At 34.9% G+C, this 27,237-nt stretch overlaps 1 protein-coding gene and 1 long non-coding RNA gene across 4 annotated transcripts in view; one reads left to right on the forward strand and one right to left on the reverse strand.

Moving 5' to 3' along the window:
- Window positions 1-27,237, reverse strand: part of NAALAD2 (N-acetylated alpha-linked acidic dipeptidase 2) — a 52,574-nt gene that overhangs the window by 14,522 nt on the left and 10,815 nt on the right. For all 3 annotated transcript variants that reach the window (XM_019628294.1, XM_019628295.1, XM_019628296.1), the window contains exons 4-16: window positions 25,493-25,594; window positions 24,733-24,858; window positions 22,665-22,851; window positions 18,525-18,618; window positions 17,437-17,535; window positions 13,445-13,530; window positions 13,051-13,170; window positions 12,864-12,946; window positions 10,310-10,373; window positions 9,403-9,470; window positions 4,379-4,470; window positions 2,874-2,964; window positions 1,149-1,413 (exon numbers count right to left, since the gene is read on the reverse strand). In XM_019628294.1, coding sequence (XP_019483839.1) covers window positions 1,149-1,413; window positions 2,874-2,964; window positions 4,379-4,470; window positions 9,403-9,470; window positions 10,310-10,373; window positions 12,864-12,946; window positions 13,051-13,170; window positions 13,445-13,530; window positions 17,437-17,535; window positions 18,525-18,618; window positions 22,665-22,851; window positions 24,733-24,858; window positions 25,493-25,594 — 1,477 coding nt within the window. The remainder of the gene's footprint in view (window positions 1-1,148; window positions 1,414-2,873; window positions 2,965-4,378; window positions 4,471-9,402; window positions 9,471-10,309; window positions 10,374-12,863; window positions 12,947-13,050; window positions 13,171-13,444; window positions 13,531-17,436; window positions 17,536-18,524; window positions 18,619-22,664; window positions 22,852-24,732; window positions 24,859-25,492; window positions 25,595-27,237) is intronic.
- LOC109374033 (uncharacterized) lies at window positions 8,261-17,059 on the forward strand. Its single transcript, XR_002122332.1, has 3 exons — window positions 8,261-8,296; window positions 15,950-15,989; window positions 16,803-17,059. It is a non-coding gene; the product is annotated as an uncharacterized LOC109374033 (long non-coding RNA).

Below are 27,237 nucleotides of genomic sequence, written 5' to 3' on the forward strand. Positions count from 1 at the left end.
AATTTCACCAGAAGGAAACTGGGGCGTTTAGGAAGAGAACTGGATGCTGGGTAGGCCCTGCTATGTCTCCAGTTTCATCTCTCTTCATTTTCCCCATCATTGCAGAGATTCTCCCATCACATCGATGTAAACACAGTTTTCTAAATTATATTTGCCTCATTTTATTTCCAGATCATACTACCTGCTGCTCATCATTAACTTTCTGAAGATTACTAGTTCTTATATAATAACATTCAAAAACCATGACTGGCCTCTGTGCTCCTATGGTATTCTCTGCGTATCCCTGTAATAACTTGTCCCTTGCATTTTGCCTTCTCCTTCCCCACATGAGACATTAAGCTCTTTGAGGACAATGACTATGTTAAACGTTCTTACACCTCCCAGGAAATAACACAGTAGACAATCAGTACATACTTGATAATTTTGGTATATACTAAGAATATATACTCTCAGAATAATACAAGAAAATGGTTACAGTAATAATAGGTAACATTTATGAGCAATAAGTGTTAGTCACCATTGTTTCTATGTGTCAACAAACTGAATCTCTACAGCAATCTTGGAAACGTTATATTATTTTTACTGTTTCACTCATAAGAAAACTAACACACAGATGGGTTAAGTAACTTTCCCAAGGCCACACATTGACTATATTAGAGCCAGGATTTGAACCAGAAACTGCTTCCAGACCCAATGCTCAATGCCACCACACTACACTGTATGTCCTCCCTGTTTTGTAGACGATACATGGTATAGAACAGCAACCACAAAATGACCAGATATACAAGGAAAGAATGCTTAAAGCTATGTAAAAAGATCCTCCATGTAGACAAACACTAAAAGATATATGTAGTGGAATTGGTTTTCTCTAGTTTTCAAATTTTGTGTAATGTTGCATTTTTCTAGTATTGTTCTTACAACAGTAAAAGTGTTTTTAAAAGCCGCAACATAGGGAAAACCCAATGTTTGTAGCACTATCTTAGCAAAATGCATTCATCCTACAAGTATCAAATTACATCTCATTCTTAATAGATGTTAAAGTTTTTTTCTAGAAGTCAGAACTAATGAGGCAGGGATAAATTCTACGATGAAATAGTATGCATAGGTGATAAGAAAGATTATAAAACACCTACTCAGTCATTTCTTACCAAATGATACTCCATAGTCTCTCAATTGTTGGTCATGTTTCTTGGATAAATTGGAGATACTTGTTGCATAGTTTTTCAAAGCTTTTGCGTAGTCTTGAATATTGAAAGGAATGACTGGAGAGTCTGCAAGCTCATAAACCAGTGCTCCTCGTAGTTGAGCCACAGAAAGCTGTTTTTTAAATGTGGGGTCATAAAAATTCTCTACTAATTCGAAGGTCTCATAAATTGTATGGTATACCGGGTAGTTGCTGTACTTATCTGTTTTCTAAAAAAACAACAACAACAAAAAAAAACAGGTGTGGGGGGGAAACCAAGTACAGATGAACATTAAATATTCAAATGATATTTTATATAATCATAAAAATGGTTACAGAAAAAAATACAACCATATGGCGCCTTGAGTTATATCACAATGAACCAAAACATTAACTAAAATACTACCACCAAATCTTCAGTGATTTCAAAATTTACCATTATTCATTTTAAAATTCATGTAATCCTCATTCAAAATACTGCTTCTTGAGAATTTCCTTATTGTATTTCTGACCATAAGGAGTTCATACTCCAATTTCATATCCGCACAGTTTAAAATGATCTATCAATTGATTGGGAATGAAAGGTCTGGGCAGCTAAGTATCTATATAGTTAAAGGATTATGTATTTAAGCACACAAGTTCTACGATTATAAAAAAATGATCACATGGTGGTATTCTATATAAGTATTTTTTTACTTCTTAGGTCTGCATTTCCTAGCTTTAATTTTTACCTATCTTCTACATTGCTATAAGGCTATCATTCTTACTTTCAGTATCACTGAAAGGAAACCCTGTATCAGTCTCTCCTCCTGTCTAGTATTCTTCTAATCTGCATTGTCTTATAGGCTACATAACTTTTTGTTCAGAGTGATGATAGAGTATAAAAGTGAACAGGCCTTGAAAGAGGTGAAGCACATCTTTTATGTATTAAATGTAATGAGTATTAATATACAGATTTATGCATTTATTTTGGAGCTGCTTTTGCTTACTTTGCTATTAGTTGTATTCTGGATGGTCAAATTTGCAAGGGCTGCATATTCCATACAAGCAAGATGCTGGTATATTGCCATTATGATTTGAAACTTATTCAAATCTGTGACAAATCTGAGTTCATTTTGGTTTATGACATAATTGATAACATCAGCAAGCAAACGTGGTATATGTTGGCATATGCAGGCATTTGCATGTCATCAATGTGTTTGAGTAACAATCGTGCAAATCAGTTAGCACAGAACAGAAAACAGGATCGAGTTAACAATAAAGAGAAACTTGTTTTATTCCCTACCCAAGAGCTCTGGACACAGATGACAGGCAGTATGTGAATGTGAAGAGGGGCTATAACAATAAACAACCTTAGCTTAGCATTCCTCATAACCAAAATACATTCTCCACCTGCACATTTGCCTCAGGAAAAGGATGAGAACTACTTGGTACTGACAACCAGCTAAGTCCCTGTCATTACTCTGGTAAATACCACTTCATTGAATGACCCTGGCAGTGAAAATTCACAAACTAACACAAGTTGCTAACTAGTCCATCTACAAAGGGTTGTGCAATCTGTCTTTGTCCCTGAAATTCTTCACAGGCCACATGTCTACCAGGTGCCTGAGCCAAATAACTATATGACAAAATGTTTAATAAAAAGAATGTGGAGGAGGTACCATGTATCCAAAATAATAAAATGGCTTACCCTATTTTTAGTGTAACGGGCTCTGCCTGAAGCAATTCCAAGTCTCTGAAAATAAGCTTCAAAATCACTTCCAGATCCCAGCTTGTTGATTCTAGATACAGAATATGAGAGAGAGAGAGACAGACAGAGAGAGAGAGAGAGACAGAGAGAGAAATGAAGAAATAAGTAATATGAAGTTAAATAGATGGGACAATGAATCGTGTCCCAAGAATAGCAAGGAATTCCATGGCACATTTATAATTGAATTAGAAAAAGGTATACCAGCCCCAAGGCACTTTTCTGTCATTTTCTAGAAATTGGTGAGATAAATCTATTAAATCTGCATTTACTACAACCAGACTGGCAGTGCCAACAAAGATGGCAACCTAGTGACTATGCTCTCTTCCATATTTTCTGCATTTATGGTATTCCTTTACAGGGGAAAACAACAAGATATGGTCCCTGGAGTCAGAGAATTATAGTCTAGTAAGAAAATGAGCATGAGAAAGTCTGTATTTAAGATCATGAAGAATCTAAATGTGCTTTATTTCAAAAATAAATCTAATTACAATATATTTCTTTTCATGTAATCAAGAAACTTTATATATATTGTAATGTCTTGGGAAAATCCATAATATGGTGAGTCGGTAAAGCAGATTATAAAGTTACAATATGCATGAGGAATATAACTATGTACTTCTAAACTATTAGAGGCGTTTTTGAGATTGAGACAGTGGATGCTTTTTAAATCTTTTTTTTCTTTTTTTTAAATAAGCATGTGAAACTTTTATAATGGAAACACATTTAAAGTTTCACAGGCGTATTTGGAATATGGAATGAAGCCATAAACTGCTACCATCGTCTGCTGGTTTTACAAACAGTATTGCAGTAGAAAGTAAATATAAAATAAATTCAGGAAAGCTTCTGTTGTATGAACGAGAAGAAGAAAAAAGTAAGTTAATACTTATATAAAATCTAAATTGATTATAGGTAAAGACATAATTTGGTGGCTATCGATAATGCCCATTAATAAATTTAGAAGCAAATAATCCATCATTTGTTTTTTACTTCATTATCATTTGAAGTTATATCAACTATTAATGTATTTAATACATACAATTCAATGTTTTGCAAGAATGCAAAATAATACCTAATAATGTGGCAAAATAATTTTGACTAAAATTTTGTAAAACTAGATCTATCTGCTCTATTATAGGTTAAGAGACTTGGTGTTCTGACTGCACAAAGGGATCCTTTAGGATTATCTTTACTCCAATTCTTTTTTTTTTTTTTAGTTTCAGGTGTACAAAACAATGTTAGACATTTATACCCCTCACGAAGTGATAACACCCCCCCTCCTCCAATCTACTTCCCCTCTGACATTGTATATACCTGTTACAGTTCCACTGACTCTATTCCTTCAATTCTTGATGAGGCATCTAAGAATTGCATGTCTGGCCAACCAAGGGGCAAAGGGAAATTCGTCATTTATCCTGTGGTAGAAAATATACAAACAAATAATTTACCTAGGAAAATTTTTATTTTCCGATGAAGGGTCCTTTTCTAACCAGCTTTCATAAAGAGATTTACTCTCGAAACCATCGTCAGGGCTGGAGATCTGAAATGATAAATCAAATATTGGGAATTAGAGGCAGAAGCAACTAAATTCATGCCAACATAAAACCACATGGTAGTTAACATCAACTTCTAACTATATGTACATTTGTGCATCCTATTCTTCATAAAAAAGTGTGCTTTTGCGAATAGGAAGAAAAATATTCAGCCCAAATTCTTGTTCGTTTATGATGCCTACCTCTTGGTGATTTTGCCATATACCTAGGATAACGTTTCCTGCTTATTTTGGTAAATTTTTTAAATAGAGTTTCAGATTTTTAATAAATGTAATCACTTTAATGTTTGGCAGCTTAGATTTCTTTTAGTGGGAAGTATTTGGGGGGAAAATAGATATAATATTTACTTTAGTAAATTGCTTTTGTCCAGGGAGACCTGCAAAGAAGCCCTCAGGGCAGCAGATCTAGCTTATGAAGCTGAGGTTGAAATTGTCAATATAAATCCTGTTTTTGTAAGGTGGGGGGGGGGATGGGGGCGTGAGGTTCTTTTAGAAAGTCTGATTATATTTAAACAAAGTTGGAATTTGATGGGTTTACAAAAACTCTACTTAACCTCAGATTTCTACTTGAGACTTTTAAGAGCTTCTGTGTATAAACATTTTTTATTACCCTTGTTGAAAGTATACTTACAAACTTATACTTTGCTTTTCTTTCTCCGCTTTAAGAAAAGCAGGACCATATGGTAGAAAACTTGTGGACTGTGGAGTCTAACCATGTCTATTTTAGAACCATATTATCACACATATTGACTGTTCATTTATAGCTCTGCTTTGTTCAAAAGTGGACCCAAGACAGACCCTACTTATGCAGCTCAGAAAGTATTATAACCTTTGATGTATTGCTTTCTCATCTTTAAACCCTACTTTTCCCACCATCTTACCATAAACATCTCCTCTGATATCTTCTCTGGCCTTTTTACAAAGTTGGTTATTCCCTCATCATCACATAGGAGGTCCTCAGCTTAAAAACAGTCGTGGCCCTCCCCAGAGCAACCCCTTCCCTGCCAGCTTGTTGGCAGCTGCAGGGGTGTTCTGCTCATTTCCAGACAACTGACTGGGTTCTACTCCCTCCTTGGCTCCTGCCTATTTGCAGTAGCTGAGATCCAGCTCCACTTCCTACATCCTGCTTGGATTGAATTCCCTGCAAAATCCTCTTCATTTTCTGGAACCATGCCATCGCGGTCTAGCAGTAACCAGACCTGTGTCTCTTTGGCCCAGATACCCATGAGCAGGCGTTTCTGTCTCAGGTCTATGCATTATCATAAAAGCTGTCCCTCCTCCATTATATCAATACCTTGTCCATTTCTTGCTTCTGTCAGGCAGCTGCCCTTCTCTCTACACTTAACCCTCTCCACCACCCTCTCCCTACCCTCATGTCACCAGCATAATTTGTGCCAACACACATGAGGGGTTGATAAAATTATAATAATCAGTTTCCAGGAGAATACAACAGTCCCTGTTCTACTGGGTTTTGGTATGGCCATAAATGAACATCTGCCTTTGTACAGAGGCATTGCCCTGAACTTCTCCCTTACTGGCTCTGAAAGTCTTATTATCCCTGACCTCACAGGTAGGAGCCAGCTCTGGAGAACCACACAGAGCATAAATGCTTATCCTGAGATGGGTTCTCTCAATACAGTTTTATTTACAGCTTGCTTTTAGATGTTTCTATAGGGCCTTACAATGAGCACATCAAAGATATAATCTGACTCATATAGCGAGAGAGTTGTGATGGGCATAATGGAGGACTCCCACTTGGGAGAACTAATTTTTGAAGAGCCTAACAGTAAAAGAGGCAGGCAAAATTAAAAAGGACTGGGAAATAGCACCTCCAGAAAAGTGATTACTTCACACTGTCATCTAAGTGATGGCTGCCTACTTGACAGAAGCATTTCTATAATTAAATTTTATAACAGGGAACTGTTTAAAGAAAGTACCCAGATAGTAAATGAATACATTATATGATTTTTTAGAGACTCAGAGGGCAAGTTTACAGAGTACTCTTTATATCAATAAATAATATGTATAATATGCCTGTGTGATAAGTAAGCATGTGGAATTATTTCCATTTTGCCTTTAGACTTGCGACAGCTTAACCTAGTCACACTTGTACAGAGTGATCTTTCTATTGAACAAATACGATAATGTACAACATCGTTAAAGATTCATTAATTTCTTTGTCACCAGATTTATGAACTCCTGGGCCTATTTGTCATGCCCCATTTCTTACCATCTTTCCACCAACACTTTGTGCTTAGGTCATACCGAATATTAGGTTGGTGCAAATGTAATTGCGGTTCTTGCCATTATTTATAATGATAAAAAAACTGCAATTAGGGCCGGCCGAGTGGCACATTGGTTAAGAACTGGCTTGGGATGCCAGAGGACCCTGGTTTGGATCCCACATATGAGGGCCAGTGACACTGCCCTCTACAGCTAAGATGCTGAACAACAGCTCAACCTGGAGCTTGGCTGCCGGGAGTCACCGGCAACGGCGTGGGCTGCAGTCCCCTGCTGCAGTGGGTTGCCATGAGCTACTCTGTGTAGCCAGCAGCCAGCGTGAGTGGCCAGCAGCCGCTGTGAGCAGCCGTCCAGCTGGCAACTAATCTGCCTCGCCCGGGAAGAGTGCAATGATGGTGCCAGCTTGGGCCAGTGAAGCGACATCCTCCACAACTAGACTGAAGAACAAAACAACAGCAACTTGTCTGTTCCCCTTCCCTTGATTCCCCAATAAAATCTTTAAACAAAAACAAAAACAAATGTACTTTAAAAAAAAACAACGCAATTACATTTGCACCAACCTAATAGCTCCAGGTCAGGAAATATGTTCTTTCATATCTCCCCATCTTTTGGGGAACTACGTTCTCTGCTTAGATTGCCTTCTCCCTTACTTTCACATCCTTCCATGTTATAGCCCATGCATTCATTATTCTGTAAACATCCTCTGGTGCTTCCCAACTTACTCAACTACCTAGGATTTTAGGTTCTCTACTCCCTTATTGTTTTCTATTGTATATAGTCTCCAGTATTCCAGTGAGTGATAATTCCTCATTTATAGGTCTGTATCCTCTCTAGATGACACACAGTATTTGGATTCAGTGACCTTGTCATTTTATCATTGTTGCTGCTGGAATTCACTTTATAGGGCCTCACAGCTAGTAACCACTCAATAAATACCTGTTGAAACCCAGGTTTTTCCATTCCAGTTCAGTGTTCTTTCTGTTATATCAAAATGCCTCGGGGCTGGCGGAGTGGCTCAGTTGGTTAAGAGCTCACTCAAGAGTGAGCTCTGAGCAACAGCGGTTTGATTCCTGGCCCGAGCTGAGCAGCCAACAGGCGGCAGGATGGCTCAGCTTAAAAAAAAAAAAAAAAAGATGCTTCTGCCAGGTGAAATGATATACCCTATACATTACAACAATGTACACAATAAGAGCTGTTCATAACAACTATTAGAACAGAGAAACTAGCAATACTATCTTCACTGCAATGTCACATAAATAAATAGTGTATTAGAGATTTTGTTCTGACTTGTTATTGGGTTGTTGAAAAAGTCATGAAGTATTTTGTCTATATAAATAAATGACCTTTGAAAAATATAAAGAACAAAGATCAATGATATATTGCCTGTTTTGTTCGATAACCTTTTGCCATCTTTCAGTGAGCTTCATAATTCCTCATTCATAGAAGGACCTGTCTTTATTGGCCAAAAACTGAACAAGGTGCTGATTTACAGCCTCATCTGAATTGAATGTTATACCATGCAAGGAGTTTTGAAGAGAGCGAAACAAGTGGAAGTCTGATGGCGCAACGTCAGGTGAGTGGGGTGGGTGTGGCACCACATCCCATCCAAGCTCTAATAATTTTTGACGGGTGATCAAACTTGTGTGTGGTCTCGTGTTGTCACGATGGAACACAGCTCCTTTACAATTAACAAGCTCTGGGCGTTTCTGGATGATGGATTCGTTCAAACTGTCCAATTGACGACAGTACACTTCAAATTGATTGTTTGGTTCCTTGGTAGGAGGTCGAAAAACATGACACCTTTAAAATCCCACCACACTGAGAGCATAACCTTCCGCTGATGAATGTCTGCTTTCGATGTCATTTGAGGTGAATCATCACGTCGGGACCAAGACCGTTTGCACACCACATTGTTGTAAACAATCCACTTCTCATCACCAGTTATCAGTCACTTCAAAAAAGGATCATTTTCATCACATTTAATGAGCATATTGCAGATGTTTATACGTGCCGTCAAATGAACTTCTTTGAGTTCATGCGGAACCCAAATATCGAGCTTGCTTATGTATTCTAGCTTCTTCAGGTGATCATGAATGCTTGAATGATGGATGTTCAATGTTTCTGCAATCTCGTGTGTCGTGTAATGTGGGTTGGACTCAATCAATGCCTTTATTTTGTCATCATCAACCTCGGTGGGCCTCACTGACTGAGGAGCGTCGTTGAGGTCAAAATCACCAGCATGGAATTTCATGAACCATCGTTGGCAGTAACATTCTTGTTGAGCATTGTCACCGTAAACTTTATGTAACTTTTCACAAGCTTGACATGCATTCTTCCCTTTATGGAAGTAAAACAGTAAAATATGGCAAAAAGGCACAGTTTTGTCTTCCATCTTCAACTTGTAAACGCTCCAAACTCAACCAAATTGCTCAATTGTTTTTTAGAATGAAGCTAGAACTGTCAGCAATAACATAGAAGCGAATGACTCTAAGTACTTCCAAAAATGAACTAGTGCCATCTGTTGCAAACATGTGCCATGACTTTTCCGACAACCCAATATTTATACAAATCAGCTATGTCTGTCACCAGTTTAAAAATAAGTACGTACTGCTAATTAAGGAAACGTGTTATTCACTTATCGATTCATCAGAAAACCTTAAGACCAATTGACTTACATACCTCTTTTGTCAGCTTATACACCAATTGGTAAAGAAGGGGTGTACAGTCAACTCTGAGAGTATAATTTCCTGGAAAATAAAACACATAGAGTATTTTAATACTTCGAATGAAATTCCAATCTATGTTTATAACTAGAAAATAAAGTTAGAATTAAATAAGACATAATAGACTTCAAATTAAAGGCATGATTCCCAGAGAATTAAAAATAGGGTGGAAATAGTTCTTCAGGAGCAAGCGTGGCTGCAGCACACGTTCTATGAAAGGTACAGGTGGACTGGCTGCTAAGCCCGCAGCTCCCATAGTATCATAAGGGTCCTTCTTAAGGCAGTGTCCCTTAGGGGAGTTTGGCAAAGGAAGTGGTATGGCTACAGCGTTCATTCCTTCTTCATTGACTCAATGATATAGACTGTATCAAGACATTAGACTAGAGCACGTCAGTAGCTAGTGTGTTCTGACATTTATCTAGACATGATAATAGAGTGAAGGCCTAGAGACACAGATGTCATATGTCAGGTTCAAAAGGAAGTCTGCAAGTTGTGCTTACTTCAAATTTGTTCCAATACAGAAAGTATTTCTGTACAAAGTAGTCTGTAAACTATTTCTTATGAAATAGTTTAGCCAAATTCTTTAAATATCTACACAGGAAGAATGTGGTTAATACTAGAGCTGTAAATAGTAATCTAAGGTAGGCAAATGGTAAATATACTAAAGAAATTAGGATCAATAGCTTAGTTATGAATCATATTGATTCATTTGAATCATAATGATTTTCTCTGTGGTAAAATGGAAAACAAAGGTATTGAGGTATCTCATAGGAAGAGAATAAATAATCTTAGGTAGTTTACAAATTTGAATTTATAGAGTTATAAGATGGTTCTATTTCATAGCAATCTGAAATAAAATTTACCTTCTATCGATGAATCTGAGTTGATGTAAGCAATGCTTCTCTCCTGGAGTGTTTTTGCATTCTCCTATAGTTGAAGCAAAGTTGTTCCTTAATTCACAGTATTTACAATTGTGGGTATGTAAACAATATAAGCAAATTAATTTAGCATAAAAGTGGTCTGCAAATAACTTTATAAATTAAAAAGCTATGCCTTTGACCATAATTTCTGAGAAAATGCTGATAACTAGTTGGTTTACAACTTTAATGCAATTAAAAGAAAAATATTACAATCCTGTAGCTACTATTTATAGCAATACCAGGGAGCCCCAGAGGAAAAGTATTTTCGAAGTGTGGTTCCTCGAATTCCTGAACCAGAATGTGGAGCAGCAAGGCTCCCAGATCCTGGGCCCCACCCCAGATGTATAGAATAAGAATTGGTTTTGTTTGTTTTTTAGCTGAGCCATCCTGCCACCCGAGCTGAGCAACAGCTCAGCTTGGGGACCAGGAATCGAACCAGCGACCCTGTTGCTCAGAGCTCACAGAATAAGAATTGTTGAAAAGTAAGGCCTGAAAATCCTGGCATACAGTGAAGTTTGAGATCCACTGATACCCAAATAAATGTATCATTTTAAAAGGGAAAAAATAGAAAATTTCCATCCATCATATCTTCTCTTTAAAAAGAAAAAAACAAAAAAAGGACAGAAAAAAATAGAGGGAGGCCGGCCGAGTGGCTCAGTTGGTTAAGAGCTCGCTCAAGGGCGCAAGTTCTGAGCAACAGGGTCCACGGTTCCATTCACGGCCCGAGCTGAGCTGCCGCTGAACTGGCAACAGGTGGCAGGATGGCTCAGCTTAAAAAAAAAAATAGAGGGAAAGAGGGAAGGACATTAAGACAAACACTAGTTTCTTCTCTCTCTCTCTCTCTCTCTCTCTCTCTCTCACACACACACACACACACACACACACACACACACACACATCCTAGAAAGATAAAGTAGAGAAAGACCGATGTCACACACAGGTGGGAATGTACTGAGTGCTCTTCTCTCTCCTTCTAGCTTGCTACCTTGTAAGAACATGTTATAATTAAAAAAAAACAAAAAACCATTTAAAGCTGTAAGAGGTTGTGGCACAAATGAGGACTGCCACTTCTATGCACTTGCCCACACAGGCCAGATAACAATGGCCTCTGCTATAAATATTTCCATTATAACAGATATAATTAGAAATAAGGAATTATGCCTTAACTATATTTAAAGGAAGTATTTTGTTGAATATGATGAAGAATCTGGTAGAAAATTAGAAACCGTGTTGAAATTGTCTTTTAACCCGCATGTCACATCTATTTAAATTCATGCAAAGCATATTATTTTATATCTTAGATTTCTTTGATTTTTATTTTAAGCTGCTGAAACTATAGAAACAGACATGTATTTATATATGCATCTATTCACAAATCACATATTTCTAAAAGTAAATGACCTTAATGAAATTTGATTCATCTAAATAGTCTACTTCCAAAATGCATGTTTATAATACCAATGTAATAATAAAACTTTGCACTATAAATGGAATCAAAGGATAAGCACAAGACAAGTAAACACATGTGTGATTTTACCCCCATTTTAATTTGATTCATATAATTTTAAAGTAAAGAAAGAGGAAATGAGTCCCAAGGAAAGTGTTTTAAGAACTAGAGACAATGTCAAGAAATGTACGACATTCTTTTGAAACACCTCTATAAAATCTGGACTTATAAATGATCAATGGAGGATGGTGGAGGAAGAATAGGTGCTTATACAGTGTACCTGCCTTTATGACAATGTATGAGCTTACCTTGTACATTTAAGAACTTAGAGTTACTCGACAGAGAGGCTAATGCAAAAAGATGAAAACAAGTGACCTAGGAGAGACACTTAAGAATAAAGCATTAAGAGCCAATCACAAATGAAAATCATGTCTGAAGAAAAAAATAAATCTTCGAAATTATAAAGTAAGGCATTTTACTAAAGTAATTCTATTTACAAAATTATCATCATGCTCAACAATTAGGTACTTTTGTGAATGGTAAAATATACCTATGTTTGCAGTTTTATATGGAATCTGTAAACGTGAAATTATAATCAAAATCAAGTCATCTTAGTGGAACATCTTATGTTTTCTTAGATAGAAGAATTCCAAAGAAACTTCAAAAACTCAAAAATTAACTCCAGGGATGTCTTGAGTTTTTAGATAAGTCAATTCCCTTGTCAGAAACAGCTTGCTATTTCTGACCATTTTCTGAACTTACAGATTTTACTTACTTTTCACAAAACAAATACAAATAGAAAGTAAAATATTTTGACAATAATGAATACAATAATGAATACATTTGTTTGACAATAATGAACCAGTAAGTAAGAGGTTATTCTGTTTTACCAAACTGATGTGAAAGTAAAAACAAACTCTAATTCTTAAATTCTCTTGAGTCTTCAAATTAAACCATATTAGGTAACAGAATCTATTTGTGATCATCCTGAGATACATATATTTGTTCCCTGTTATCCAAGAAAATAAGAATCTTCTTTGTCTTATTTACCTCAGCCCATTCTGTGGAACCCAGAAGTCCAAATTCTTCTGCATCCCAGCTCGCGAAAATGATAGTTCTTCTAGGTCTCCAGCCTATAATCATTGTTAACATAAATAGTTAAGTATACCTGCCTAAAAATAAAGGAAAATTAAGTGAGTCACTTTTTGTCATCACTTACCAAAGAAACATTATTTACCTCTACTCATCAGTTTTCCAAAACTCTGAACGATTTCTTGTAAAACAGCCGTCCCAGTGGTTGGGTCAATACCTCCAAACACCCAGGAGTCCCGATGACCTCCCAGAATAACATACCTGTCTGGAAAAGAATGTGTTCAATAGAACCAGAACTTTGAGTAGTTGCAATTTATGTTTTTTAATTAAACTTCCCCTTCCTTGAGTTTCCTCCATGGGAGGAACATATATCAACACTATAAGGAAGTCTTCTTTTAGAGTGGTACCATTGTTTTCTTTTTTCAAATTTAGTTGTTTTATGCCAGTCAGAAAAAAATATATGAACTGTTGACTAAAATTTATCTTATTCTTTTAATCTTTGTAAAAAACAAAGTGTTTTAAAAAATTCTCTGACTCACCAGGTTCCACAGATCCTCTGATAGTTCCAATTACATTGTAAATCCTTGTAATTTTGTTGGTGTTATGAACATGCATTTTAACCTTCCTAGAATTCAAAGGGAATAAGTTACTTCACCTAGAACATTATGTCTAACGGTGTTCTTCCAACATTTAATTATGAAAAATCTCAAAAGTATAGAAAACTCTAATAATTCAGTGAATTCCCACAGATCTACCACCTAAATTCAACAATTGTTAATATTTGCAAGTGAGTTGTAGATATCATGACATTTTACTCCTAGTGTTAAGCACATACCTTAAAATAAAATTTTAAAAACTAAATGTCAGTTTTTATATTCCTCCTCCCTCATAGCTATGTGTTGATATTTAAAATTCAAAATATTCTATTATTCAACAAGTCTTCTTGGTAGTCATTCTAAAATTTTAAATATACTTAATGACAATAATAAAGAAGACAGTCCTTTATGTATTTAAAAACAAATGAACCTATTGTTTAATGTGTCTTTGTATTTGTTAATTTATGCTATTTAGTAACTTTCTTCAAGATTATTGAAGTAGTGTATCAGTTAAAGAGCTGGCTGAGTACTGCCTGTAAGAAGCATAATAAAACTCTACTGTTGGGGATGAAGGAGAAGGGGAAGGGATGAGACAATACAAATTGGTGACTACAATATGGCCTCAGGGATAGAAAAAGACAGTCTGAGGAATATAATCAAAATGTTGTAAATATTTCTTAGGGGGCTAGATGGACTCGTCTCCTGTTGGGGAGACCACTTCATAGTCGGTATAGAGGCCTGACCACCGCACTGTATTTCTGAAGCTGATGTTGAATAATACTATATGTCAACTATAATTATATATACATATAGTCATGGGACATGGAGAGTAGGAATGGAGTCAATGGAATTGTAATAGATAAGCATGATATCGGGGGTGGGAGGGCAATAGAGGGGGAGGTGGGGGTTGTTACTTTGTGAGGGTGAAAAGGATAACTATTGCATTGTTCTGTACACCTGAAACTAAAAAAAAAAAAATTAAAAAAAAAAAACACTACTGTTAGATGGGAATTTGGGACGCGCCTGCTAAAATGTACAAGACAACCACATAATGAAGCTCCCAGGCCATCACTATTGATTCTGATTTGGGCTGGCCTTTTAAATATTCACTAAATGAATTACAATCCACCAAATTATAATTCAAGGGAAAAAACAATCAAGCTCAGACAGAAAAAAAAAATGCCATTCAAATTACATGAATTCAAAATGGCATGGGGAAATGTTGAACCTTTTTCTCACAAGGGAACAAAATAAGTCATTATCTATTGGCAGGGATTAAGGGTAAATTGGGGTGGTAATCCCAGCAGTTTCTAATCTATGGCTTGTGTTTTAATGGAAGAACTAATTGTTAAAACCTATATATTGTTAAGTGCAGATTCTGGGTTTTCCCTCCAAAAGTATCTTGTGCTTCTGAATGCATCTTTAATTCATGTGCAATATTCAACTAAAAATGCCTTTGGAAAAAATGATAATCAATGGGTTTTTTTTTTTCATTTTGAGACATTAAGTAAAAGATTTATTTTTGCTGCTGATAAAAATAGCAAAAAAGTAGAAACATTCTACAGCACGTATTTCCAAAAATATGAGACTAAGATCTACTGGTAAGAAACCCAATTCATTAATATTATGTCATCAAATGAAGAAAATTAAAAACAATGAGGAATGAAAAGAAAAATCTATTAAAAACTTTTTAATTAAAAAATTATTTTAATGAAAAACAACGTAGGCTATCTGTTCAGATTCTCCAAGAAGCTCATCTACACCTATCTTTAATCCTTATACCTTTCTAGTTTTTATTATCATTGGCTCCAGAAATGCCTGAATATCTGCTTGTTTGTCCTATTATGACTTCAAATTCATTATGTTCCAAATAAACTAACTCTAGAATGTAGGCTCCATAGAGGAGGGATTTTTCTTGTTTTGTTCACTGCTGAATCCTCAGTGCCCAGAATGCTGCCTAGGATATAGTAGATGCTCAGCAAATATTTGTGAAATGAATGAATATACTCCTGTAAGGAAAAGTTGAGGAAGACCTTAGCTCATCCATCAGAGTTCTTTCTTTCTACCTTCCTTCCTGCACCTGCCTGCCTATCATGTCTTTAACTAAATGATTTTACAACTCTGTGGAGACAAGTTAACTTGTAGAAACAGGATAATGTAAAAAATTCATGTCCACTGAAATGCACAATCTGTCTAGTGAATGTTTAAATTAACTTCCCTCCCCCAATGTGGAAGAAATCAGTTTTTCTGCTATTAAATATATTCATTTCACTATTCCTAATGAGCTGATTTTTTCTATCAACTTTGAATTCTCCTTTGAACCAGTTTTAACTCCTTTCAGGTTCCCTTATTAATTAAACACAATTTTGGATACATGTTCATTTTATATTTCTATAAGGATTATGGTTTTACTTTTAAAACAATAAAGTCATCCTTTATCATTTTTAGATCCCACTGAGATGTACAATGGATTCACCTCGCAGACCAGGTATGGACAGCTTATACTCAGCTATGTCTTCTTTTGGCTCTCAGAGGGAAACCCCAAGTAGCAATATAATTTTAACTTTGCTGATTCTCTGTATCTCTAATTTTTTTGCTACTGATAAGTTATTCTGCATTGATGGCAGCAATGGTTAGGAATTTGATTTCATGTTTTGTTATTTGTTAATCTCTGTAAACGGATTAATAGTTATCAAGATCTTTTTTGGGGTGAGATATGACAGAAAATGTATTTTGGGTTTTTGGGGGGTTTTTTAGCAATTTTCTCGATTTGTGTATTTGTCCAGTTTGAGATCAATTCAATTAATGGTTTTGTACCCATGGTAAAGGAGAATAGTTTTTTGTATCTTGACCCAAGAGATTTTATGTTTCTGAGTTTTCTCTTGAACTGTGACTGAAATTGTAGAACTAATGCTGTATGTTTTCTGTTTTCTCTGTATCTGTCTTTCATCAGAAAGGCCTTTATTTTTCATTGTGTATGGTTTTCTACCCCTGGAAGGTATTAATAAATTAGATAATACAATATATTAAAGGAATTCTATTCTGATTGAGTGATAGAGATAAATAAGCACTTATATAACAAATTATAAAATTCCTATAAAGTAAAAAAATTAAACTCATACTTTAAAAGTTCTGAAATAAAAAAACATATTACAGAAACTAAAAAAACACTAAGAATGCAAGTTTACATTGTTCAGGTAAGTTGTCAGCAAACAAAACTGATATAATTTTGGTTTAATAAAAACAGTTATATCTTCTCTGATTTTTCATTGTTACACTTCCCTTTCTCTCTACATTTCAGACAAATGAAACTACTCAAAGTACTGATCGTGCCATGCTGTTTCACAACTCTGTTCAAGCTGATGTCTCCAATTGGCACTTCCTGCCTGCTGTGATCCAGTGGAAAGCTTAACTCCTTCTATAAAATTAAGCTCAATGAACATGTACTCTGTGATCACTCCTCCTCTACAACAGTGCTATAATGTGTTAATGACAATTAAGTGTATTGAGCCCTACAATAGTTATGCGCTTGCCCATTTTAACTTATTTAATTCATCCACACAGTAAATGATCAATAAATATTCCCTCCTTTCTCTCTTATCTGACTCCTTTCCCTTAAGTTAGCCTAGTGTTTCACATGTGTAACATTTTAAAAGTTATGAACCCTGTTTTAAAACTTAAGTGAAAAGTTAAACCTATGACTCAAGTGTAGTAATGAGACTTGATAAACGTTGTGATATCACTATTGGAAGAAATTTGATACATCATCATTATATGAATAGTTCCTAAGTGACATAAAATGATCAATTTATTCATTATGAAAAATGAGAAAAAGAAGATAAGCAAAATATACCTGGTGGAACAGTTATCTTGACATTTTCCTACTAAACATATATATGCACCTTTTCCAGGCTATTAAAGTAATGTAAAATTACCTAAAAGAATCATGCCCTGTGAAGCCAGGCCCAATGTTATAATCCACATTAAGGTTTCCCTTCCAGCTGTCATCTGGTGGAACAGTTCCTCCCATATAGCTGCCAAGGAAAAATGAAAATGACAGGAAGAGCCTGAGCATAATTTCTTAGAAAAAAATCATGAAGTATGACGATGAGATATTTCATTCATACATTTAACACATATTTATTGAGCATTTACTAAGTTCCAGGTACTGTCAAAACTCCCTTCACTTGTGGAGCTTACATTCTAGTGAGAGAGCCACACTGAAATACACGAGCAAACTATTTCCTGTGTTAGTGATAAAAGCAAGGAGAAGAAAACAAAATAGCGAGAGGAAAAGGGAAGCTTCAGACTCTTTACTCTTGACTTTATGCGTTAGATACAAGAAATCCTGAAAATGAAATACATGACTATGTAAAGAAGAAATAAATTTCTAGAGAAGCTGCTCATAACACAGTAGGCACTCATAAAGCAATTATTAAATTATATTGGTACAGACTTTTTAAAAAATACAAGTTCAAAGATTTGAAAAAGGAACATCAGTTACAGAATACATGTAATAACAGCAAACATTAATTGAATGTTTACCATATTCTAGATACTTTACATGCATGATGTCATATATTTCTTATAATAACCCTATCAGGGAGAAACTTTATCATTTTAAAGATAAGGAAACTGAATCAAAGATTGAGTAACTAATACAAGTTCACACATGTAGTAAGTGATGGGCATTATCATATTTTTAAAATGTAGGTCAAGTACAAATACCAATTGAACATCTAAGAAAATCCATCTACTTGAGAAAAATCTCTTATCAGTATTTTTACCTTTGGACATAGTTTTGCTTTTGAGACTTTCATTTGTAGCAAACAATAATGTTTTCTTAGTAAACTGACTGCTCTTATGGGAAAAAAAAAAAAGAGGTGTGCTCTGTTATTCCTAGTTCAAGAGTACCAGATACAAGACTTTACTTTTAGCAAAATTAAGTTAAATTGGTTTTAGAAGAGAAAATGGACAATTAGTGCAAAACACCTGAATTTCACATCCAACAAGAAAACTATACCGTAATAATATTTCTGCATCCTTATAGCCAATGGGATGTACAGGGATTTTGGGCATTCCCACTCCTTCTTCAACATTAAGTCTAAAGGTGTACTCTGCAAAAATCAATTGCATAAAATGAAAACAACTGAAGAATCTGAGCAAGGAGTACAAAGAAATTTCTTTTATTACTCTTTCAGATTTCCTATTTAACATTATAATCAAAATATAAAGTTCCCCAAAAGTCAATGTTTGTTTTACCTAATATGGTCTATTTAATTCAAAAGTAAGAAATTAAACCATTTACATTTTAATTTAAAATCAAATATAGGTATTATAGATTCCCAGACTTGCTTTGACATTTCACATAATTCTTTTTTATTATAAAAGGATTTATTGAAACATTGTTTGCTAAAAGAAGATGAACTTTAAATTTGAGTTAAAACACTGAGTGAAAAGAAAACTGAATTTTCTCCATGACAGAATGGAATTTATGCTTCTGCTTTTTCAGAAACATGTCTGAACTCAGCTCTGATCACTCCGAGTCTCTAAGAACCCTGTCTCTGCATTTTTCTATAATTAGTTTCTAAGTCAGCTCAGAGTATATTCTTCTCATTTGTCTTCCTAGCAAGACTTTCTACTGTACCATCTTGACTGGAATGCTACATAATTCTCTTAAATTTTACAAGAATATTTTATTTTCTCAAGGATATCTTGAATCCTTAGAGAAGTTTCAGTTAACCAGATTTCTGAAAAATGTGTTCCATAATCTAAAACTAGAAATAACTGTAAAAAAATTAAAGGGAATTTATGAGCTTTTGAGATTAAGTGATAAAGATCTTATTCAAACAATATTCTTTTTAAAGAAAGATTGAAAAATATTGTCAGGCTTAAAAACCTCATTGGGACTTTGGCTTTCAGCCAAAATAGAACTGTATAGCAGTAAAACATCTATCTTAGAAAACAGAAAGGTTTCAAACAAATGACATCAGATTCTACTTTAAAAGCTTGACAATGAAGAGCAAGTGAGGAAAAATAAGCAAGAGAAAAGACATAAAAAAAGATCAGGGCTGAAATCTAAGAAATACAAAACAAAAAAATGATAGATTATCAATAAAATCCAAAGGTGGTCCTTTGAGAAGATCAATAAAACTGATAAATCTCTAGCAAGACAGATCAGGAAAAAAAAGAAAAAGGACAAATAGTTAATATCAGAAATAAAGAAGAAAATATCATTCTAGTACCTACAAACAACAACAAAAATAAGGGAATACAGTAACATCTTGGATTGTGAGTAACTTGGTTTGCAAGTATTCTGCAAGACGAGCAAACATTCCTAATACATTTTAATGTGGTAAACGAGCAATGTCTTGCAATATGAATAGTTTGTTTCCGCAACAAATTATGCACACAAACCAAGGTATTATTGTATTATGAACAACTTTATGCCCATAAATTCAATAACTTAGATGAAATGAACAAAATCTTTGAAAGACACAAACTACCAAAGCTCACTCAAGAATACATAACCCAAACAGCCATATATCTATGAAAGAAATTGAATTTGTAGTTAAAAGCATTCTTACAAACAAAACTTCAGGCCTGGATGGATTTTCTGGGGAATTCTACCAAACATACATAGACAAAATCAAACTCATTCTTATAAACTTTTGCATAAAAAATTGAAGGAGATAGCCTCCAACTCATTCCATGAGGCCAGCATTACTCTGATACCAAAATGAGACAGATATTACAAGAAAATAAATCTGTAGGCTATTATCCCTTATGACTAAAGATAGAGATACTCCTGACAAAATTTTAGCACAAATCCAACAATATGTAAGAGGATAATGTATTATGACCAAGTGGAGTTTCTCCCAGGATGGAAAGTTTGGTTTAACATTCAAAAATCAATCAGGGGCCGGCCAAGTGGCGCGATGGTTAAGAACTGGCTGGGGAAGCCAGAGGGCCCCGGTTCGGATCCCACATATGAGGGCCAGTGACACTGCCCTCCACAGCTAAGATGCTGAACAACAGCTCAACCTGGAGCTGGGCTGCCGGAAGTCGCTTGCCATAAGCTGCAGCCCCTGCTGCAGTGGGTTGCCATGGGCTACCGTATGTAGCCAGCAGCCAGTGTGAGCGGCCAGCAGCCGCAGTGAGCGGCCATCCAGAAGCCGGTGACTGATCTGCCTCGCCTGGGAAGAGCGCAATGATGGTGCCAACTTGGGCCAGTGAAGTAACGTCCTCCACAACTAGGCTGAAGAACAAAATGACAGCAACTTGTCTGTTCCCCTTCCCCCAATTCCCCAATAAAATAAATAAATAAACAAAAAATCAATCAATCAGTATAACTGAATAAATTAAATAACTTATCATTTCAATAGATGCAGTAAAAGCATTTGACAAAATCCAATATGAATTTCTAGATACAAGCACTAAAAACTCTTTTCACATTAATACAGAAGTGAGCTTCCTCAATCTGACAAAAATAATCTATAAAAAAACATACAGATAACATCACACTTAACAGAGAAAGGCTTCTCCTTGGGGCAGGAACAAGGCAAGGATATCTGCTCTAATAACTTTTTCAACAATGTACTAGAAGTACTAGCCAGTACAATACAACAGGAAAAACAAATTTAAAAGAAAACATTAGAAACAAAGAAATAAAATGTTTTTATTTGCAGGGGACATGACCATCTATGTAAAAACTCTGATGGAATCTACAAAAACCTAGTAGAACTAATTAATGAGTTTAACAAGTTTACAGGTTACGTGATCAATATATTTATTCTAGAAATACAATAGTATTTTTTATGTACTAGCAATAAACAATTGGAAACTGAAGTTTAAAATGCAACTTAAGATAGCATAAGACTATGAAATGGGATAAATGTGAAAATAGATGTATGTTATCTGTACAGTGAAGCTTTAAATATGTTGAGAGAAATTGAAAGAATACCTAAGTAAATGAACAGTTGTACCATGTTTAAAGATCTGAATACCCACTATTTATTAATCAATTCTCCCCAAACTGATCTATAGAGTGAAATCACTCTATAGAGTGAAATCAATCTCTTCCAACTTCCCAGGAGACTTTTTTGGTGGAAACTGGTAAGCTGGTTCTAAAATTCACATGGAATTGACCTAGAATAATCACAAAAACCTTGAAAAAGAATTGTTAACAGAGGACTTACATTTCTGTTAGAATATGTAATGTTAAAAAGATTGACCATACTAAGTGTTGGCAAGGATGCAGCAACTGAAATATTCATACAATGCTGCTGGAATGTAAAATGGTACCATTTTAGAAAACGATTTGAAAATGTCTTAAAAGTTCATATCTCTATCATATTATCCAGCCGTTTCTATGTATTTACTCAAGACAAATACAAACATATGTACAAAGAGACTTGTATCCAACTATTCAGAGCAGCTTTGGTGTAATAGTCCCAACACTACAAACAATCCAAATTTCTATCCACAAATAAATAAATAAATAAATAAATAAATAAATAAATAAATAAATAAACTGTAGTACATCTATTCAATGGAATGCTTCTCCTCAAAAGAGCAATGAACTAATAACACAGATATCAACATGGATGGACCTCAAAATAAATATGTGGACAGAAAGTAGATCAGTGGTTGCCTAGCGATGAGGCGGTGGGTGAGGCACTAAGGTTTGAGATGATAGGAAACATTTTTGGACAATGAATACGTTCATTACCTTGATAGTGGAGATGGTTATACAGATGTCAAAACTTTTCACATTTTACATGTTAAATAACAAAAAACTCATTGGTATTTTTAAAAATAGAAATGTATGATCTAGAAAAAGATAAAATCACTAGGCAATTCAGAAACCCCACATTCTAGTTTGGTAACAGCAGTATTACTTTGGATATGAGAATCTGTGTTTCTGAACCTCTATTAAAGGTAGAGAAAGAATTGAAAACACCTTCCCTTCTCTGTGTACACAACTCATAAAAATTTAAAACTAAACTAAGGGAAATGTCTCAGTCCCTAGCAATGGTAATCCAAAACGTTATAATTGCACACAGTTTTAATGTTATTCTGTAGATGCTTCCTTTTATGCCTTCTATAAGAGCAAGTGGCATTTTTACAAAAATGGGTGGACCAAGACAGGCTCATCCATTACCTTTGGCTGGATAGCCTGGAGTGAGTGGGTCACCAGCACCGTTCAAATTTAACACATTCCCTCTCTGAGCTGCAGTTCCAGGAAGGTTCCATCCTTTGGGATACGGCTGTACCTCAGGGGCAGAGTAGTCAGCAGGGTCTGAGTACAAGATGATTCCTATGGCTCCTGCTGACATGGCATTCTTAACCTGCAGGGGCAATATGCAATCCATGACGTAGAAATGGCAAATGAATGACTTATTCACCTAAGTGAAAATTGAATTTATAATGTAAGGAAATTTAGTCACTGCTTTTTATCATGCTGTTACTGATTTAGTTGTCTTTGCCTTGAAATCAGTTTCTTTCTTGGTAGATCTAACAATGTTCATTTATTTTACACAACTCGAAACAAGTTATTGCCTCTTCTGGGAAACATTTCTATTGTCGCTAAAACTACAGAATTAATGTCTCCCTTCTTTGTACTTCTGTATTTTGTATATATTTCTATTTTAGGATAGATAAAAGTATTTTAAAATGGTTTTTATACTAAATTGTTGTGAACTGAGACCATGTCTTAATCACTTTTTACTATCCACCCTCCTAAATCTGGCACATGATAGAATAAGTACTCTACAATATTTGTGGAACTAAATTAATTTAAAGTTCTATGCATAATAGTCACAGTGTGTGAAAAATTGCCCACAGTGTTTTTGTAAACATTTTTGTAGTAGTGCAAGCTGACCACAAATGAAAATCTACCCTATAAGATACTGAATTCTTCATTACCAGAAGTGGCAAAAGGTATATAACCATCAGTATTGATGAACTAAAACATATTCCAATATTCAAAAAGCACTCTCACATAATATTAGAGTACACTGCCACAAATTTTTTTAAGGGTAATTTGATGATGCCTATCAAAATTTTGAAATAATATACATTATGATTCAGCCATTCAACTCCTGGGAATCTATACTACAAAAAAATCTTCGCACAAATGTTCAAGTAATATTGACAAAGATGTTCACAATGGCATCATTTTAACAGTAACACATTTGAAGACACACCAAACATCCATCAACAGAGGAATGGTTAAATAAATTGTTTATCAATTCTGTGAAATACTATGTAGCCATCTAAAATAATGAGGTATTTACTTAATAAAGTGACATAGAAATTACTAAGCACCAGTCACTATCCAAAGTGCTTTCAAATATAAAGTCATTTAATTCTAAGAGGTTAGTGTTATTATTAACATTTCCATTTTATATGTGAGGAAACACTGGCACAGAGAAGTTAAGCAACTTGTTCACAGTGAAGGATCTAGAGAATAGGAAGCCCAGACTAAGCTTGTATGAACTAGAGTCCTATACTTAACCAGGAAAGAACACCTAGTTATTGCTGAGTGAAAAAACAGTTATAAAATATATAATTTCTGATGCCCTCTTTGTGAAATACATAATATTTATGTAAAATGAGTATAGACACAGATATATTCATATTTTACAGAATTGGGTCTGGCAAGAGCTGTTAAGATTGATTATGTCTGGACAATGAAGTTGGGTCATGCAGGGGAGCTTTTCATTTTTTAATTTATATAAATTTCCTTCAAGTAAATAAAACATATTTCTTTGGCAATAAAATTATTAAAAATAATTTCCCTTTCTAGATATTTGAAGGAACATAAAAACAGGATTTTCTGTGCAACCATGGAAATAGTATATGTATGTATGTATGTATACCATATTTCCCCATGTATAAGACGCACCCTTTTTTGAAAAATTTGGGGTCTAAAAACTAGGTGCGTCTTATACAGTGGTTGTAAATTTTTTACTTGCATTTCCTGCAAGTGATGAGTTGTATGAATTTTATGATGAATAAAACTTGAGTTCAATAACTTTATGTAATACATTTTTTTCAAATTTCAGGCCCCAAAATTAAGGTGCGTCTTATACATGGGAGCGTCTTATACATGGGGAAATACAGTATATATCGTGAAAGTAATTTCACAAGCTATGATACAAGCTGATCATTTGCATTTACAGAACATATATATCTTCTTCCTTCTAGAAAAAAAAATAACACAATACTTTATTTCCTCTGAAGATTTTCCCATATCTCGCAATAACAATCTTTCCAGTACAGTTGATGCCCATTTCTCTTTCTAGTTTGAAAAAATCTTCAGTACGAGCATAGTTTACATATACAAGATCTCCCTGTAGGAAAACAAAAAAGAAAAACACAGAATACTGCTATAATTAAAGAGAAAACCAAAGAATAAGTTTGCTCCACAACACTGCATCATCAAAAGTTTTCTTTCCCAGTTTGGGCTTAATAAATAGATCCATGCTAATTCTGTCATTTAAAAATGACATGTAAAACATTTTAAACCGCATGTTCTATTTTGAAGAAATTATCAGTGCATACTGAGCCACAGGAAATAAAAGTCATTTTAAATCTCAACTATGTTTAATTTCCAACCATGTCATTAATTTTAAAACTTCTGTGGTGTGATCTATAAATCTGTAACAAAGTCAGACTATGATCAAAGAAAAAAAACTTCTAAAACCATCTGTTGCACTTATTGAATTAAAGGCATATTCAGCAGTTTATTTTTTTTTAAGAGTGTGGCATTTCCATCAGGGTCTGATGTTTATGTATTTTCTTTTCTGGCAGTCTTTTATTCTTTTTCTTTTTAATTACTTTTAGGTAGAATTTATATAGCATGGAACCTCAAAGTATGGATCAGGATATATGATCTTCCTAATCTCCCTGGTTTAGTTATCTATATAGGTTTTATATAACAAAGAAAGGTTTAAAGAATTGAATAAGAAAATGTCTTATTTTTACCTCTGGTGTGCCTTGGGCTGAGAAAGCGTTATATGGTGGTACAATATTTGTAACATTTTCATATCCATCTGGTAGCAGCTCAACGTATGATGTTTTGAAAATCTAGCAAGCATCAAAACACATGAAGTTAGAAATATTCTAGATTGTAATTAAAAAATAATATATTGGATTGTTGGAAAAGTCCTGACACATTTGTGATGATGGCACTAGTTCATTTTTGAAGCACTAGAGTCATTCGCATCTATGTCATTGCTATGTCATTTGATAGCTGACAGTTCTGGCTTCATTCTAAAAAAAAATTGAACAACTTGGTTGAGTTTTGGAGATTTTACAAGTTGAAGATGGAAGACCAAACTGCATTTTTGCCATATTTTACTGTTTTACTTCCACAAAGGAAAGAACGTACATCGAGCTTGTGAAAAGTTGCATAGTTTACGGTGACAATACTCTAGAAGAACATCAGTGCCAACGATGGTTCACGAAATTCCATGCTGGTGATTTTGATCTCAACGACACTCCTAAGGGAGGCCCACCGAGGTTGATGATGACAAAATAAAGGCACTGATTGAGTCAAACTCATATTACACAACACGAGAGATTGCAGAAACATTGAACATCCATCATTCAAGCATTCACTACCACCTGAAGAAGCTGGGATATATAAGCAAACTCGGTATTTGGGCTCCGCATGAACTCAAAGAAGTTCATTTGACGGCGCCTATAAACATCTGCAATATGCTCATTAAATATGAGGAAAATGATCCTTTTTAGAAGCGACTGATAACTGGTGATGAGAAGTGGATTGTTTACAACAATGTGGTGCACAAACGGTCTTGGTCCCAATGTGATCACGCCTCAAACGACACCGAAAGCCGACATTCATCAGCGGAAGGTTATGCTCTCAGTGTGGTGGGATTTTAAAGGTGTCGTGTTTTTCGAGCTCCTACCAAGGAACCAAACAATCAATTAGAATGTGTACTGTCGGCAATTGAACAGTTTGAACGAATCCATCATCCAGAAATGTCCAGAGCTTGTTAATTGTAAAGGAGTTGTGTTCTATCGTGACAACGCAAGACCACACACAAGTTCGGTCAACCCATCAAAAATTATTGGAGCTTGGATGGGATGCATTTCCACACCCACCATATTCGCCTGACCTTCTGCCATCAGACTTCCACTTGTTTTGCTCTCTTCAAAACTCCTTGTGTGGTATAATGTTCAATTCAGGTGAGGCTATAAATCAGCACCTTGTTCAGTTTTTCACAAATAAAGGCAGGTCCTTCTATGAACAAGGAATTATGAAGCTCACTGAAAGATGGCAAAAGATTATCGAACAAAATGGGCGATATATCATTAATTGATCTTTGTTCTTTATATAAATAAATGACCTTTGAAAAACATAGACAAAATATGTCATGACTTTTCTGACAACCCAATATTTTGCCCCAAGTGTCCACTTAAGATTAAGCATCCTGAAACTAGGTTCTATAATTTGATAAATTCCACTGACAATGAGAGAGAGCGCTTTATAATTATTATTGTCTTCAAAATAGTAGAACGTTCTATAAATGCATGCAATCTCAGGTAACTAAAGCCCCCATATGAAATATAAAACAGGGCTTTGAAGGTGGCACTCTCATGGTTCTCTTTTTCCAACTATTCTTTTCAGCTTTCTTTGTGGGCCCCTTTTCTTTCAATTGCATGTAAATAATGTTTCCCTATGTTTAATCCCCAGTACACTGCTC

The sequence above is a fragment of the Hipposideros armiger genome, unplaced genomic scaffold (assembly GCF_001890085.2).
Source record: "Hipposideros armiger isolate ML-2016 unplaced genomic scaffold, ASM189008v1 scaffold_780, whole genome shotgun sequence".
Taxonomy (NCBI): domain Eukaryota; kingdom Metazoa; phylum Chordata; class Mammalia; order Chiroptera; family Hipposideridae; genus Hipposideros; species Hipposideros armiger.